Here is a 15,379-nt window from a genome sequence, read left to right as displayed (position 1 = left end):
TTAACTAAGAATAGGATATTTAGTTTTTAGGTTATTTACAATTTTTTCCTTTAATTGTTTTTTTTATATTTCTCATTGACAAATATACATAAAAACTTCTTTTCTTTCTATTTTTCTCTTGTCATCCCAAAGTATTATTATACTATATATAGAGAGTTGCATATTCCTTTTATCTTTAAATTATATTGTTTTTCTTAAAAGTTTTTCATAACCTAATTAACAGAGCCTTAACTATATAACTAACTTTAATTAATCCAAAATTGAGTATAAAGAAATGGTTGAAGATAAATATACCGAGTTTATTGAAATGACAATTTTATTAATAGAGATTGGAGAGTTTGGCATACCTCTTTTTTATTAGCTCTTTGGTTTGGTTAAAACGATCCAATTTAATTCCTTTGTTCATTCCCATGAACTTTTCGACTTCAGGATGAATCCCACGAAATTATTACTTACAACAAGCAAATGGATATGTTTTATATTTAAGAAAATTTTAATGATATTTTTTTGACATAATATTCGAAATAATTTTTAAACTATTTAAAAAAATGTAAATAAAATTTAATTCTTTTATTATGTTCAATATATTTTTATTTTAAGTCTAATAAACTCTTATAATTAATGATTAATTAATTATTAATTAATAAAAATATCACTTATCATTTTATATATACTCACGTGATATTAATGTAAAAAGTAAAAAATAGCACATAATTATATTATTATTTTATATTGATATACTAAATTATTATTTATTATAACATGTTAATATGTCATATCAATATTACGTAACATAAAATATCGTGTGACACTTTAACTAAATCAATAATTAGTTATAACGATATATTTAATTTAAAATAAAAATATAATAATTTATTTAATTTAAAATAAATATATAAATACTTAATTTAATGTAATAAAAAATAAAAATTTATTTGAAAATTTTAAATGTCATATATTTTTGACGAAACTGTAAAGATGCTTTGGAAACAGGTGTGACATATATATGTACAAAAGGCCACGTGAATATAAGATTATGAAAAGGTTGTAGTTATCTATAAATTAGGCACCGGTCTGATCACTGATGCGTGTGCTAGGCCCTTTAGGTTCATTTTTGAGAAACAGATCGGAAGGCCCTTTTCCACATATATTTTCGAAAAATAGCAGCTTTCCTAATTTTGGATAGTAGTCGTTGGGTCAGTTGGGCCCCCGATGTATTGCCCCTTTATATAACAAATCATTATCAATACCTACGTTAATGAAATATGTTACGGCATTTTTATATAGTTTATATAGGAGTCATCATGAAAAATCTATCTACGTAAAAAAAATATGAATATTGTCTACAAGATACCTTCATCTACTGGACTCACCAAACCCAATTATATCAAATCTTCTTCCTGACCTGATTCTTTGAAAATCTTTCCCAATACGAGAAATAATTTGTTTTATAAATCAGCCGCCCCGACTATGCATGTTAAAAAATTAACAACAGATAAGCCAACTCTTGTTTATATATATATATATATATATATATATATATATATATATATATGCATGTTTTCGGAAACATGTGACAACCGTGCAATCAATACCTCAATTATAATGTTTTAAAAAAAAATTAAAGTCTTGAATCCCTAACACAAAAGTTATAAGTTCATAAAATGATTCTATCTTTTTTTTTATTATTTTAAAATAAGGAAAGTAAAGTCTCGTTAGGCTATTTCGGTCTTATATTTATAGACCTTTAGGGAACCCAACGGGCTTCTAGAAAGGGTTACTAGTTTTCATTAAAAAAAAAAGGAATCAATCAATCAATCAATAGCTTGTTTTATTTTCTTTGACTTTTAGTATATCCTACTGAGTAATGAGTAGACTACTACTGAAAATTTTAAATCCAGGATGTGAAGACAAATGTTCCGACATCGCAAATCAGCCCTGCCCCTCCAAAAAACCTTGAATTACGTTACATTATTAAAATCGAAAAAAATCGGAGGGAAGATTAGTCGTAACTTAGAGTTGGAAACGTAATCTCAGGGTTCTGTCAAGGAAAAAAAAAAAATCTCGCTGGATTAGTCAATTTTTAGCTAAATGACACGGAGTCTTTGTTTGCGTATCTATCTTTATATAAAAAAAATTAAGATTAATCAGAGTAGTTCGAAATTTTGTCAAAATGAAACTCCCGAATTTGACTTTTTATACTTTCTTTTTTTTTACAAAGTTCACAGTATATTAAAAAATGAAATTATGTCAATATTGTAATGAAGATAATTATTTCGAACATTTTTTAAAGGAAGATGATGACAATGGCATACTTATACTCATCAAAAAACTTTTCAAATTTCGACAGAACAACATGTTACATAAATGGAGTCTTGCAAGTCATGCCCTCACGGTCCCGAAACTTGCTCTAATCTGTCTCGGCATTAAAAAAAAAATTTAAGTGTTGGTTTGTTAAAGGATGTAAATCAAGGAAAATGAAGTGAACTGTTAGAATTGCTGGCATTGATGGACGTTTGGATTGAGATGGATTTTCGTTTACTTGATTTGTATAGGATGGAGATGGGTTTTGTTTACTAAAATTGTATACTGTGTTGATTTTTAACTCATGAAAAGTAATTGTATTGATTCTTTGATAAAATGCTATTTTGAGTAACGATGCTTGTTATCAGCGGAGAGAAAAATTACACCATCCGTGGTGTAGGATTTCTCTCCCTTTGATTAATGAATTGTTGGTTTTGCTTCTTATAGAAAAAAAAAAAAAAGAATTGCTGGCTTAAGGGATCACGACTTCTATAATTTGGGCATTAGCTGTAAGGAAACGGAATAAAACTACTACTATTAGACAACCAGTGGCGGAGAAATGTGAAACCCGGAGTTAAGGAAACACGGACACAGGAAAAAGCCAAATAAACAAGTCAGGGGCTTTAGCCCTTAGCTAGAGGGCTTTGTTTGGAGTTACTAGAGGGGTGAGTCAGCAGATAAAGGAGACAGTATGTGGAAAGATGCGTGGAAAGAGACTACACCATTTACAGGATGGATAATGAGTGTGGGATCTATTGTGGCGGAATGGAAAGATTTTGAAAGTATTGAATTTTGTTGGTTAGCATCCATATATGGCTGGACCTCGCTATTATTTTACCCTCATGGATTGGACCCGCCCATTTGCTAGGGTTTAAAACGAGTGTAAGATCTTCTATTACAAATTATTAGAACTGTTGACCACCCAAAATCGACAAAACTTGAAATTATGAAACATATGACATCCCAACTTCTTTGTTCCATTTGAAACCACCAGCAGCGGTGTGACAAATCTAAATCGCAAGCCTACCACCATGGACCACCTGGTTTTATATGCTTATGCTATACATTATAGCGGTAACGACAGTCCCAGACTACAAAATCCTGCGGCTGAGGGTTCGCTGAGGCCCTTGGTCCTGGTCTGATAGCCACTGCGCCTACGGCAACATCCCAACCATCTGACTCAATGAGGTATATATATCAGTATATAATTTTATTTAATTACTTTAATGGGTTATTTCACAAAATTTACTTGATATTTATGAGAAAATATTACGTGGCACTGTTGTCTAATTCCTGCTATAGACGACAGATTTTTTTTTTCAAAAGATAGACGATAGATATTTGCTAAAAAGTAATCTAATAGTATGAAAGAGATACAATAATAGCTTAGTACGACTACATTGTAGCAATTACTTTATGTATAGCTCAAGATTAGGTAAGCTTGGTGTTGGAATAAGAAGTAAAGGCTTCTTTTTCTTCATAACAATTCCAAATATGCTGGACAGGTCATGCTCTGTGCCCTGGGGCAATTTCCACTCAAAAGAATGCAGCAATGAGGCCAGCATGAAATATAGCATCTTCTCCCCAAGAGGAAGTCCTGGACACCTTCTCCTTCCAGAGCCAAATGGCATGTACCGGAAATCATTCCCATTGTAGTCAAACTTGTTAGGATAATTCAAGAACCTTTCAGGTTGAAATTCTGAAGGATTATCCCATATATTGGGGTCCCTATGAATGGACCAGATATTTAAAAAGACCCTGCTACCCTTTGGTATGGAATAGCCACCAACAGTGCTTGATACGCCAGGACAACGGGGCACAAGGAGCGGCAGAGGGGGGTGCAATCGGAAGGTCTCCTTTATCACCGCATGTAGGTACAGTAAATTAGGCAAGTGATCCTCTTCAACGGTGCTACTTAGCCCAACAACATCAGCTAATTCTTTCTTCACTTTTGCCATTACTTCTGGATGTTGTATTAGCTGTGCCATTGTCCACTCCATCATAGTTGATGTAGTATCCGTTCCACCCCCCAAAATGTTCTAGTTAAAAATTATTAGCACCCATTACCCAAACCAGAAAGTAAAGATGAAGGCTGTATGTTGTACCCAAAAAAAAGAAAAAAAAAGGAAAATAGGTGTATGATAACAAATCTTACCAACAGCATGCCCTTGAGTTGATTCATTGTAATAGATGATGCGCTATCTTCATTCTCCTTGAGTTCCAAAAGAAACTGCAAGAAGTCTTTTTGTTCACTATTTCCATCATTTTTGTCCTTCTTGGTGGCCATGTTCATTCTTAGTTCAATTACAGATTCCAAAACTTGATCCAACAAATGAGAGATTTTCTTCATTCTCCTTTCTATGCCTTGTATGTCAAATCGTGCAAGCACAGGAAAAAAATCAGAAAGGTTTGGTTTTCCCATTAGCACCATTAATTCTGTAGAAATCCCTTTGAACCGACCCTCAATGATAGCCCTTTTCTCTCCTCGGAGTTTGCCTCCCCACAACATGCCCATGACCGCATTGTTTGCAGTTAAAAATGACAATTCACCAATATCAATTGGCTTGCCAACGTTTTTATACACATCCCCAATGGTATTCATCACTTGTTCTCTTCGTAGATCGTAGCATGCATTAAGGCTAGCATTGCTAAGCATCTCGCTTGCAAGAACTCTGCGCTTCATTTTCCAGCTGGGACTGCTGTAAGAGTCAAATGCAATATCATTGCAGCCATACGTAATAACCTGCGCAGCGATGGGAGGATCCCGCTCAGAAAATGTTTTATCCTGGACGCGAACCACTTCTTTTGCTAGCAATGGTGAGCTAATTACCACGAATAATTTGTTTCCAAGCCAAAGTTTGAAGATGGGGCCGTATATTCCCGCCAATTCTGTAAAGACCATGTGTAAATCGGTTCCAAGAAACGGAAGATATCCCACTAATGGCAAGCCACGGGGGCCAGGCGGCAACGGAGCGATTGGCTTCCTTGACTTCCTAAGAGTCCAGAGTTGCCAGAGTGAAATTACCAACGTGGCAATCAGAAATGAGAAAACTGCTCCAAGCAGTCCAACCTTCTGGTTGTTACCATCCCACAGCCATGAATACAAGGTGTAAGTTGCGTGCGACATTCTAGGAGGAAAAAAAACAAGGAAGTCGTAAGCTAAAAGGCAGAAGCAACAAGGACGTGCAAGAGTTTGATTTTGCAGCGAGGAAGTATATCTAAAATGCAAGTTCACCCACTTGTTTTTTTTTTTAATTGATTTTTTTTATCACCTAAATTAGTGCTCCAAATAGAAATGTTGACATACACCAATACAATGCCCTTTATTAAATTAGTCATCCACACTACTAGTTAAACCATGAATTACCATAATTATTATTTATTTCTCCCTCCAACAATCTCAACCCATCAAAACATCCCCTAATCCCCGTTCCAAGCATCAATATACTTTTAAATTAACAAAGCTAACATTCTAGTCATTAGCTAGTCATTTATTTTCACTACTTTAGTCGCACTAATAATAAATACTCACCTTTGTACCAAAATATAATCCATCAACAATAAAACAGCCCACAAATTTAATTATTAACTATCATTAACAAACTTAAAAATCAACCATAATCCATTACTCACCTTGGTTGACTCGTAGTTAATTTTCCTCAATGAGAATAGCTTTTGAAGGTGTTGTGAGGACTAAAATGGAGAAAAAGTCTTTCAAGAGCTTTCAAGCTAGTTTAAAAAGTTTCTCTCTCTAAAATGTTCAGGTAGTGAGAGAAAGTGTAGAGGGAAGACTTTTGGAGGGTTTTGAGCTGAAAGAAGCAAAGAGCACGAAAAATCTTATGAAAAAATGTATAAAAACATGAAATTTGGAGTTAATATGAGAAAGTTATGAAAGCTTCAAGAATGGCCTCCATGGAAGACGAAGGATTAGGAACGGAGAGAAGAAATGAGAGGAAGAAGAAAATGCTGGAAAGTCATGGTCTTTATACCTAAGGTTGACAAAGGTTTCAAATATTTATGAAAATACCATTAATAAGTTAACTTTATCATTTTTTTTCTTTTTTTTTAACTCTTTTAACATTGAAAAAAGGTCCACAATAAATTAGAGATATTCGAATTCATGAAAACTTAAAAATTTAGATTTGAGATCTAAAATTACCATTTTATCCATAAAATAAAAATTATTTATTTTTTATATTATTTTTTATAAAAATAATTTATGAAATCTTGAATATAAAATATTTGCTAAAACTCACCAAAAAGAAGATGAAATTACTCTTAGTCCATGTCACCATTATTACACTACTTTGCGAGTATATTAAAATTTGGAGTATCACATATATATATCATTTAAGGTCGAAATACATCGCTCTCACTACAATATTATGAACCCTCCATAAAATACAATTGGCCCAAATGAATTAAGGGCCAGTTTAATGTATAATTATTACTTCATGTCAAACATCTGCCTGGTGCCAAACTTGGTTTGCACGAGATCTATTGTTCAATCAAAATTGCTGCCCTTCACATTTATTATTATTTTTTTTGAAATTTCATTGTGTATAACTAACAAGAGAGGCAAGAACACTCCCCTGAGGAAAAACAAAAGCAAGTTGATCCTAGTTTGTTATGCTCTAAAGTGAAGAAAACATCATAGGATCATCTGGACAGTAATTGTACATCTGACAGAAGATTCTACCTTTCTTAACAAAGCCTAGAGTTCTTAGCATCCTCTCATGACTATTTTACCCTTTTTACACAAGGTCAAAGTGTCCCTGCCAAGCATATGAACATAAAAACTTCCCATGTCCCTCAACATAATTTTTTGAAGGACTTGTACATTTTACACACAAGTATCAGAAACCAAAGAAACCACATCCATGAGCCTGAAATTAGTGTCACCATAACACCTAGCATATCATCAACACCCCTAAAACACCTTCCCAGAAGTAAACAAAATCATGATAGATGTGGAAATAGTTCTCATTCATTCATAAAACACCAAACATCACAGCAGCTCCCACAATCAGCATGCCTTCACAGCAGCACACAATTCTCAAAAACGTCTTGGCCCCGAAAATAAAATGTACTTATCCACGTTACGTGGATTCCTTACCTCACTTTAACAGTGACACCAAAGGTTGAGGGCTGTTCCAACACAGTCATCAGGTCCTTTGTGGGTTGAACCTCAGCTTTCACATTTATGTTTTGACCTTAAATTGCTTTGACTTTTTCCATTTTGACATTGGCATTTTCTCTATTTTAAATACTCACATGGAGACTTTTGTGTAGATGCAAATTGATCCGAATTCAATCTTTATATCTCAAAATTTAGGGAAAAATCCTTATTTGAAATATATTTCTTTCCATTCTCTTTAATTTATATGTCATTTTGGGTAATAAAAGTTAATAAAGATTGAATTCGGATTTTAGCCAAAAAAAATCATGACATATCATTGACTAAGGAAAAACGTATTATTGTTTTATAAAAAGGGTCAGTAAAATTTTTAGATTTTACAAACGAGTTAAAATATTATCTTGCATCTATTTAGTTACTATATTAACTTTTAATTTTTTAAATATAACTTAATGGAATGACAATCCTTTAATCTCGTTTATAAAATTTAAAAACTCTATGATAATGTATAGTATAAAAATCCATAAAAAAACAAAAACAAAAAAAAATTGAAGAAATAAATAAAAATGAAGAATATAAGAATAAGAAAAACATTGTTATGCGCGATGGTGATGGACTTTCAAGTGTCATTTCCAACCTCTATGGTGTTTCCTACCAGCTGGTTGGTCGGTGCTGATTACTCCTCTAATGCCGTCGATTAGGTTGACTTTTTGACAATCCCAACCGAAACCAATTGAAACTCAGTCCTAAACATATGAGTTCTGATGATTAATGTTTGAACCTAATTAACAATAAGTTTCGGTGGAGGGAGAATAGAAGTTAATTGAGTCATTATTACTTCTTTGTCCATTATTTTTCTAAGAATAAAAATTGAAATTTAATTTTTTAAATAGAAAGATTGTTGCACTTATCATTGACTAAAATATTAATTTTTTTTCATTATTATTCAGTGCATGTTTTAGCACTAGTCAGGTACATATATATATATATATATATATGAGATTCACAAGCAATAATTGAATCCTACACATATAATATATGATAATAACAAGTGTATTGAAAAAAAATAAATAAAAGAATTATAGAAAGAATCTCAAACTTCATGTGAATTTTTTTGGCACAAAAGCCTCTAAGAAGCAAAAGCGAGTTCATTTTCCTCTACCTTGTTTGATGTTTTTCTTTTTCCTTTATTTTGCACTATAGGAAGCGTAACATAACTTTATGTGGTAGTCGTAAGGCCCTTTTCCACGTATAGTTTCTAAAAATTGGCAGCTTTGCTGATTTGGGACGCAATTGGGTTGGTTCGGCCCTTTGCTGATTTGGGATGCAATTGGGTTCGGCCCCCCATGTATTGGGCCATTTTATAACAAGTCATTTTCAGTACCAACATCAATGAATTATGTTATGGCATTCTATGAAAAATCTATGTGAATATCTATCTAACTGTTAGGAGAAGAAAAATTTATGAATATCATCTATTGGACTCCCAAACCCAATTATAAGTATCTTTTTTTTTGCCAACATATCAGATTTCTGTACGTCATTCTTTGAAAAATGAATTGTTCTAAAAATCAGCCATCCCTACCATGCAAGTTAAAAATTAACAACAGATAAGCCAACATGCTCTTTCCATTTTCTTTTTACTGTTTCATTTTTTATATATACACTTGTTTTCTAGAGTATGTTACTACCATGAAATCAATATTTCAATCACAGGGTGAATCAGCTGAGTTTTGGGGCTACTGCCAAAGTTTACGTGAGCAGTTTGCTGTTTCTTGTATTTCTCTTTTGCCAGGCCAGGTTCGATGCCAACAGGAGTTTCCGGCGATTTTAGCTTGAGACTATTTTTGGCTAGCTGGTAAAATGGTCAATAAAATCCATCTTTTTTTATAAAAAAAAAATGCTTCAATCACAGTGTTAAAAAAAATTAGAGTTGTAAATCCCTAAAATATTTTTATCTTTATTTTATTTTTTAAAAAAGAAGAACACAATATGAAAGGTTATTAGGTCATTGAGTCTTAAAAAAACATAAATAATAATAATGATAGAGATTAGAGGGTAAAGAAAGTTAGTAATAATTAATAGTACAAAAATATTTATTTGAAGTTAATTTTGGTTCAATTAAACAGCAAACTCCTTTTCGTTTCATAAGGCCTAAAATAAGGATATTAAAGTTCTAGAAAGGGTTATTGGTTTTTACTAAAAAAAAAAAAGAAATAATCAATCAATAGCCCATTTTATTTTCTTTGACTTTTAAAATATCTTATCGATCGGAAGCAGTATGTGGAGACGATGAGTGGAAACAGACCACACTGTTTACAGTATGGATTAGTGATGTGTGATAGATCATGGCGGCACAGAAGGAGTAGGACATAGTTTGAAAGTATTCCAGTTTGTTAGGTAGCATCTGCACATGGCTTGACCCCGCTACCACATGCACTACACACGCCCCGTTCGCTAAAGTTTAAATATATGGGCCAGCCTCTTGATGGCCATAAGTATTCTGTATTCGAGTCGGTCCTGCTTCCTCCTGTCTTCGATGCAAACAAGAAGCAATAATAACACAAGAGTGAAATCTTCAATCACAAATTTGGAACTGTTGACCAACTAAAAATCAAAAGTTACATCAGCGTAAAGACTTGTATAACATCAGCTTACAACCTTTTTCTGCTTACATTAAGCCCAAGATAAACGAAAACTTTCTGTTGCAGCAGCCATGGAGTGTCACAGTCTCAGACTACAGAATCCTGCCGTCGAGGGTTGTTTGAGGCCTTCCGCCCTTGGTCCCGGTCTGGTAGCCGACCTACTTATAGCAACATCCCAACCGTCTGACTCAATGGCGGGCGTGTGTCAATATATTTCCTTTTACTTGATAAGAAAGTATTACATGGCACTATTGTCTGAATATTGCTGGTGGCCAAGGAAATTTGCTAAAAAGCAATCTAATTGTATAAAGGAGATACAATAATAGTTTAGTACGACTACAGCATTGCAGTTATTTTTTGTAGAGCTCAAGATTAGGTAAGCTTGATGTTGGAATAAGAAGTAAAGGCTTCTTTTTCTTCATAACAATTCCAAATTTGCTGGACATGTCATGCTCCGTGCCCTGGGACAATTTCCACTCAAAAGAATGCAGTAATGAGGCCAGCATGAAATATAGCATCTTCTCTCCAAAAGGAAGTCCTAGACACCTTCTCCTTCCAGAGCCAAATGGCATGTACCGGATCTCATTGCCATTGTAGTCAAACTTGTTAGGATCATTCAAGAACCTTTCAGGTTGAAATTCTAAAGAATTATCCCATATATCGGGGTCTCTATGAAAGGACCAGATATTTAAAAAAACCCTGCTGCCCTTTGGAATGGTATAGCCACCAACAGTGCTTGATACGCTAGGACAACGAGGCACCAGGAGGGGCAGGGGCGGGTGCAATCGGAAGGTCTCCTTTATCACCGCATGTAGGTACAGTAAATTAGGCAAGTGACCCTCTTCAACGGTGCTATTTAGCCCAACAACATCAGCTAATTCTTTCTTCACTTTTTCCATTATTTCTGGATGTTGGATTAGCTCTGCCATTGTCCACTCCATCATAGTTGATGTAGTATCCGTTCCACCCACCAGAAGGTCCTAGTTAAAAATTATTAGCACGCATTACCCAAACCAGAAAGCAGAGTTAAAAGGATGTTGTACGAAAAGGAAAAAGAAAAAAAAAAGGAAAATTGGTGTATGGTAAGAAATCGTACCATCAGCATGCCCTTGAGTTGACTCATTGTAATAGGCGATGCGCTACCTTCATTGTCCTTGAGTTCCAATAGAAACTGCAAGAAGTCTTTTTGTTCACTCGTTGTATCATCTTTTTCCTTCGTGGTGGCCATATAATTCGTTTTTACTTCAATTACAGACTCAAAACTTGATCAAACGAATGAGAGATTTTCTTCATTCCCTTCTTTATACCTTGTATGTCCAATCGTGCAAGCAAGGGGAAGAAATCAAAAAGGTTTGGTTTTCCCAATAGCACCATTAATTCTGTAGAAATCTCTCTGAACCGACCCTCAATGGTGGCCCTTTTCTCTCCTCAGAGTTTGCCTCCCCACACCATGCCCATGACCGCATTGATTGCAGTTAAAAATGACAATTCACCGACATCTATTGGCTTACCAACGTTTTTATACACATCCCCAATAGTTTTCATCATTTGTTCTCTTCGTAGACCTTAGCATGCATTAAAGCTAGCATTGCTAAGCATCTCGCTAGCAAGAACTCTGCGCTTCATTTTCCAGCTAGGACCGCTGTAAGAGTCAAATGCAATATCATGCAGCCACAAGTAATAATCTGCGGAGAGATGGGAGGATCCCGCTCAGAAAATGTTTTATCCTGGACACGAACCACATTTTTTGCTATCAATGGTGAGCTAATTACCACGAATAATTTGTTTCCAAGCCAAAGTTTGAAGATGGGGCAGTATATTCCCGCCAATTCTGAAAAGACCATGTGTAAATTGGTTCCAAGAAACAGAAGATATCCCACTAATGGCAAGCCACGGGGGCCAGGCGGCAACGGAGCGATTGGCTTCCTTGACTTCCTAAGAGTCCAGTGTTGCCATAGTGAAATTACCAACGTGGTAATAAAAAATGAGAAGACTGCTCCAAGCAGTCCAACCTTCTGGTTGCTACCATCCCACAGCCATGAATACAAGGTGTAAGCTGTGTGCGACATTCTAGGAGGGATTAAAAAAAGAAAAAGAAATTGTAAGCTATAAGGCAGAAGCAACGAGGAAGCGCATAGAGCTTAACGTTGCAACAAGGAAGTGAGCATGATTTATATTGATCGGGAAAAAACAGTTTTCACCTTTCTCTTCTATTTCACCAGTACCTCTTCCGGCAGATCCCAACTTTAATTGGTCTCCGGTGGTGCAATTCTTGCTAAAGGAGCAGCCTCCTCTACCCACTCCTTGCTTTGATCCTCACCTGTCATCTAATTATGCTAATCATCCGATCGAACAGCTACCAACCCATGGCCATGATACATTTGCTTTTCTTGCTAGAATAACAACAAGCATTGGAAGGAAAAAGATTAGCAACCATTTGATAATAGAGAAAGATGGGAAAAGATAGAGAAAGAGGAAAAAAATTAAAATCAAAATATAAGAGAGAAAGAAAAAATTATAACAAGATAAGTATTAATTAATAATTAAAAATAGACACATGGTACCTTGTGAAAGCTTGGACACAAAGTAGGGCAAGAATTGGAGGTAAAGGATTTGGATTCCAGATTTATAATCGTCATATGGAAAAGATAGACGTGGTTTGTAAAGTATATTTAAAAGGAAAACTCATATCAAAGGGCAGAGCGGAACATAGTAGTAATAGTAGTAGTAGATTTTTTTTTATGAATATCTTGCAAATATTTTGATTTACACAATATGGTGAATTAATTGCAGTTTCAACGAAGAAACAAAAAGTCCAATTTCCAAGAAAACTATATATTATTTTTTGGGGGTAAGATGAGGATAAATTAAATATTTAAATTCATTGATATCTGTTTGCAATTTCATTGGTTTGACAGGCATGGTTATCCTCCTAGCTAGTGATATTTTCATTTCATTTCTTTCAGGGTGTCCTACTCATATCATATATATTCGACGAGAGATGATACCAAAATGTATACTATATATATGGGAGCGAAACCGCTTAGCCTACCACTGCTCTAGGCCTAGTAACACCAACTAAATCATTTTGAAGCAAAAAGGAAGTTAGGTGGAGATTGTAGCTTAATAACTTCAAATTCCCCCAATTGAGCCTTCTTAACAAGAAAATTAGCATAGAAATTTGCTTCCCTATAAATAGGATGTACCAAGCATACCTAATCTTTCATCATTAATTGCTACATAAAATGAATATTAGGCGAAAAAAGGTCTTTATCTTAAATTGTTTGATAAATTTTTTAGACAGCAAGTTTGGAGTTCAATTCAACCACAATCTATTGGCATCCATGATCCCAAACAAGTGTAACTCCCTTATAAACAACATGTAATTCAGCTTTCAGAATAGTACCCATACCAAGTCTGCCCATGAATCCAAAGATCCAATATCCACCATTATCTTGACATAAATCTCCCATGCTAAGCTCTCTTAGATTAGAAATAACAGCTGCATCGACATTCATCTCAACAAAGCTCTCTAGAGGTGGTTGCCAAGCAATAAAGCACAACTGTCGAGAAAGGGCAGAATAAAGGCCTACTTCAAACTTTATAAAACCCCTAATAATAGCAATGATGGTAAAATTAGCGCCGAAAGGCCACTGATATCCTTCCTCGAAGAGACATTTATTTTTAAGCTTCCAAACATGCCAACAAGTAAATCCAAAGAGAGTGATTCATGAAATGTTAGCTTCCACAAGGACATCTTTTCTATTAGAATTGTAAAGGAGCCATTCATGCAAAGAAAGACCATTGAAGTGATCAAGGTCAGCACCATGAGTCCAGTTTCTCCAAATGGCTTGAGAGACAAAACAATCCCTTAAAGCATGCAATATATTTTTCGTTTCAGCATCACATCTTGGACACCGAGAGGTATTTGAAAGCTTCCTTCAAAAGCAGGCCTCTCTTGTAAGAATATGGTTATGTCGAACCAACTAAAAAAAATGATGAATTCTAGGGGACCATCTAATGTTCCATATTCGAGACCAAGCAAAGGAAGTGGAGTATGGCTTTGTATCAATGAATAAGCAGAATTAACTGAGAAAATACCATTAGGGGAAGGGGACCATTTGTTGGAAAGCAGATGCACCAAAGACAATTGATCTCGCAAGCCTTGCGGAAGATCATTCAGTTTATCAGGTTTCCATCTCCCATTCTCATCAAGGAAAATCACTTACAACATCATTTGTCAACAAGTTCATAGCTCGATCACATACCTCTACTAGTGATTTGTCACCTAACCACCGATCATACCAAAAATAAGTGTTTCTCCCATTGCCAACCAATTTGGAGCAACCTTGTTTAACCACCTCTCTAGTTGAGCAAATACTTATAGCATTTTGGTATCATTTTTACGATGTTGTAGTGATTTAATTGCCAAGGTTTGATTCTATCATCAGGATGATCTCATGTACCCTTAATGTTAACGATTGAATCATTGTGTTTTGTATGATTTATCTAAAATTAGAATACTTTGAAGTTGGCAGTGGGCACTCTATCACTGTATAACTCATATATTTCCAAATCAACCATTGCTATTTTCCTTTTTGTTTGCAAAAAAAAAAATTAATCCCAAAAAATTTGAATAAATGACATCTAATTTAATTGGTATTTAATTAATTTGGGAAAATAATAATTTTAGAATCCAAATCACAGTTTATAATTTGGAAAAAAAAATAATCCAATTTTCCATTTTCTTATTTTGATTCAAATTATATTTTAGTACGTTAGTTTTGGTTACAAATTTATGATTATAATAAAAATTGAGATAAGAATACTGGATATCCAACTACCCATTCCATTATTTGATTAAAGCAAAGTTGTATTGCTTATATTCTAACTTGTCAACTAAGAATAGGATGTCCATTTTTTTCCTTTAATTTTTCTTTCTATATTTAACATTGATAAATATACCAAAAAATTCATTTTCCTTCTATTTTTCTCAAGTCATTCCAAAGTGCTAAGTTATATAGAGTTAAATTTTCTTTTATCTTTAAAATTATATATTCTTTTCTTGAAACTTTCTCATGAACTAAATAACAGGGCCTTAACTATATAACTAACTTTTAACTAATTCAAAATTTAATAAAAGGAAATGGTTCAAGCTAAATATACTGATTTGTGTTTTATATTGAAGCTACGAATTTTTAGGCTGATGAATCCCACAAATTATGACTTACAACGAGCAAACGGTTGTGTTTTATATTTAAGCAACCTTTAATGATGTCTAGAAACAGGATCT

The 15,379-nt window shown here is 34.2% G+C and overlaps 1 protein-coding gene and 1 pseudogene across 2 annotated transcripts; both read right to left on the bottom strand.

Annotated features, from left to right (window-relative positions):
* Positions 1-3,644: 3,644 nt before the first annotated feature.
* Positions 3,645-6,229, bottom strand: LOC18606346 (carnosic acid synthase-like). The gene is made up of 3 exons (XM_018116970.2): positions 5,938-6,229; positions 4,460-5,432; positions 3,645-4,343 (listed from the first exon to the last, which is right to left on the bottom strand). The coding sequence occupies exons 2-3, from the start codon at positions 5,429-5,431 to the stop codon at positions 3,714-3,716; spliced, it is 1,602 nt and encodes a 533-aa protein (XP_017972459.2). The 5' UTR covers position 5,432; positions 5,938-6,229; the 3' UTR covers positions 3,645-3,713.
* Positions 6,230-10,054: 3,825 nt separating this feature from the next.
* LOC18606345 (carnosic acid synthase-like) lies at positions 10,055-12,710 on the bottom strand (annotated as a pseudogene). Its single transcript, XR_016025389.1, has 4 exons — positions 12,651-12,710; positions 12,288-12,479; positions 11,183-12,156; positions 10,055-11,066 (listed from the first exon to the last, which is right to left on the bottom strand). The product of XR_016025389.1 is annotated as a carnosic acid synthase-like (transcript).
* Positions 12,711-15,379: the final 2,669 nt, after the last annotated feature.

The sequence above is a fragment of the Theobroma cacao genome, chromosome 3 (assembly GCF_053813885.1).
Source record: "Theobroma cacao isolate CCN51 chromosome 3, ASM5381388v1, whole genome shotgun sequence".
Classification (NCBI taxonomy): domain Eukaryota; kingdom Viridiplantae; phylum Streptophyta; class Magnoliopsida; order Malvales; family Malvaceae; genus Theobroma; species Theobroma cacao.
The sequence above is the reverse complement of the archived record's forward strand: the minus strand, read 5'-3'. Positions and strand labels throughout refer to the sequence as shown.

Bases quoted from the DNA above. Each gene is read 5' to 3' on its own strand.
- LOC18606346 (XM_018116970.2), bottom strand. From the start codon at position 5,431: ATGTCGCACGCAACTTACACCTTGTATTCATGGCTGTGGGATGGTAAC. The intron at 4,344-4,459 runs GTAAGATTTGTT...ATTTTTAACTAG, and splicing joins AACTCAAGGGCATGCTGTTG to AACATTTTGGGGGGTGGAAC.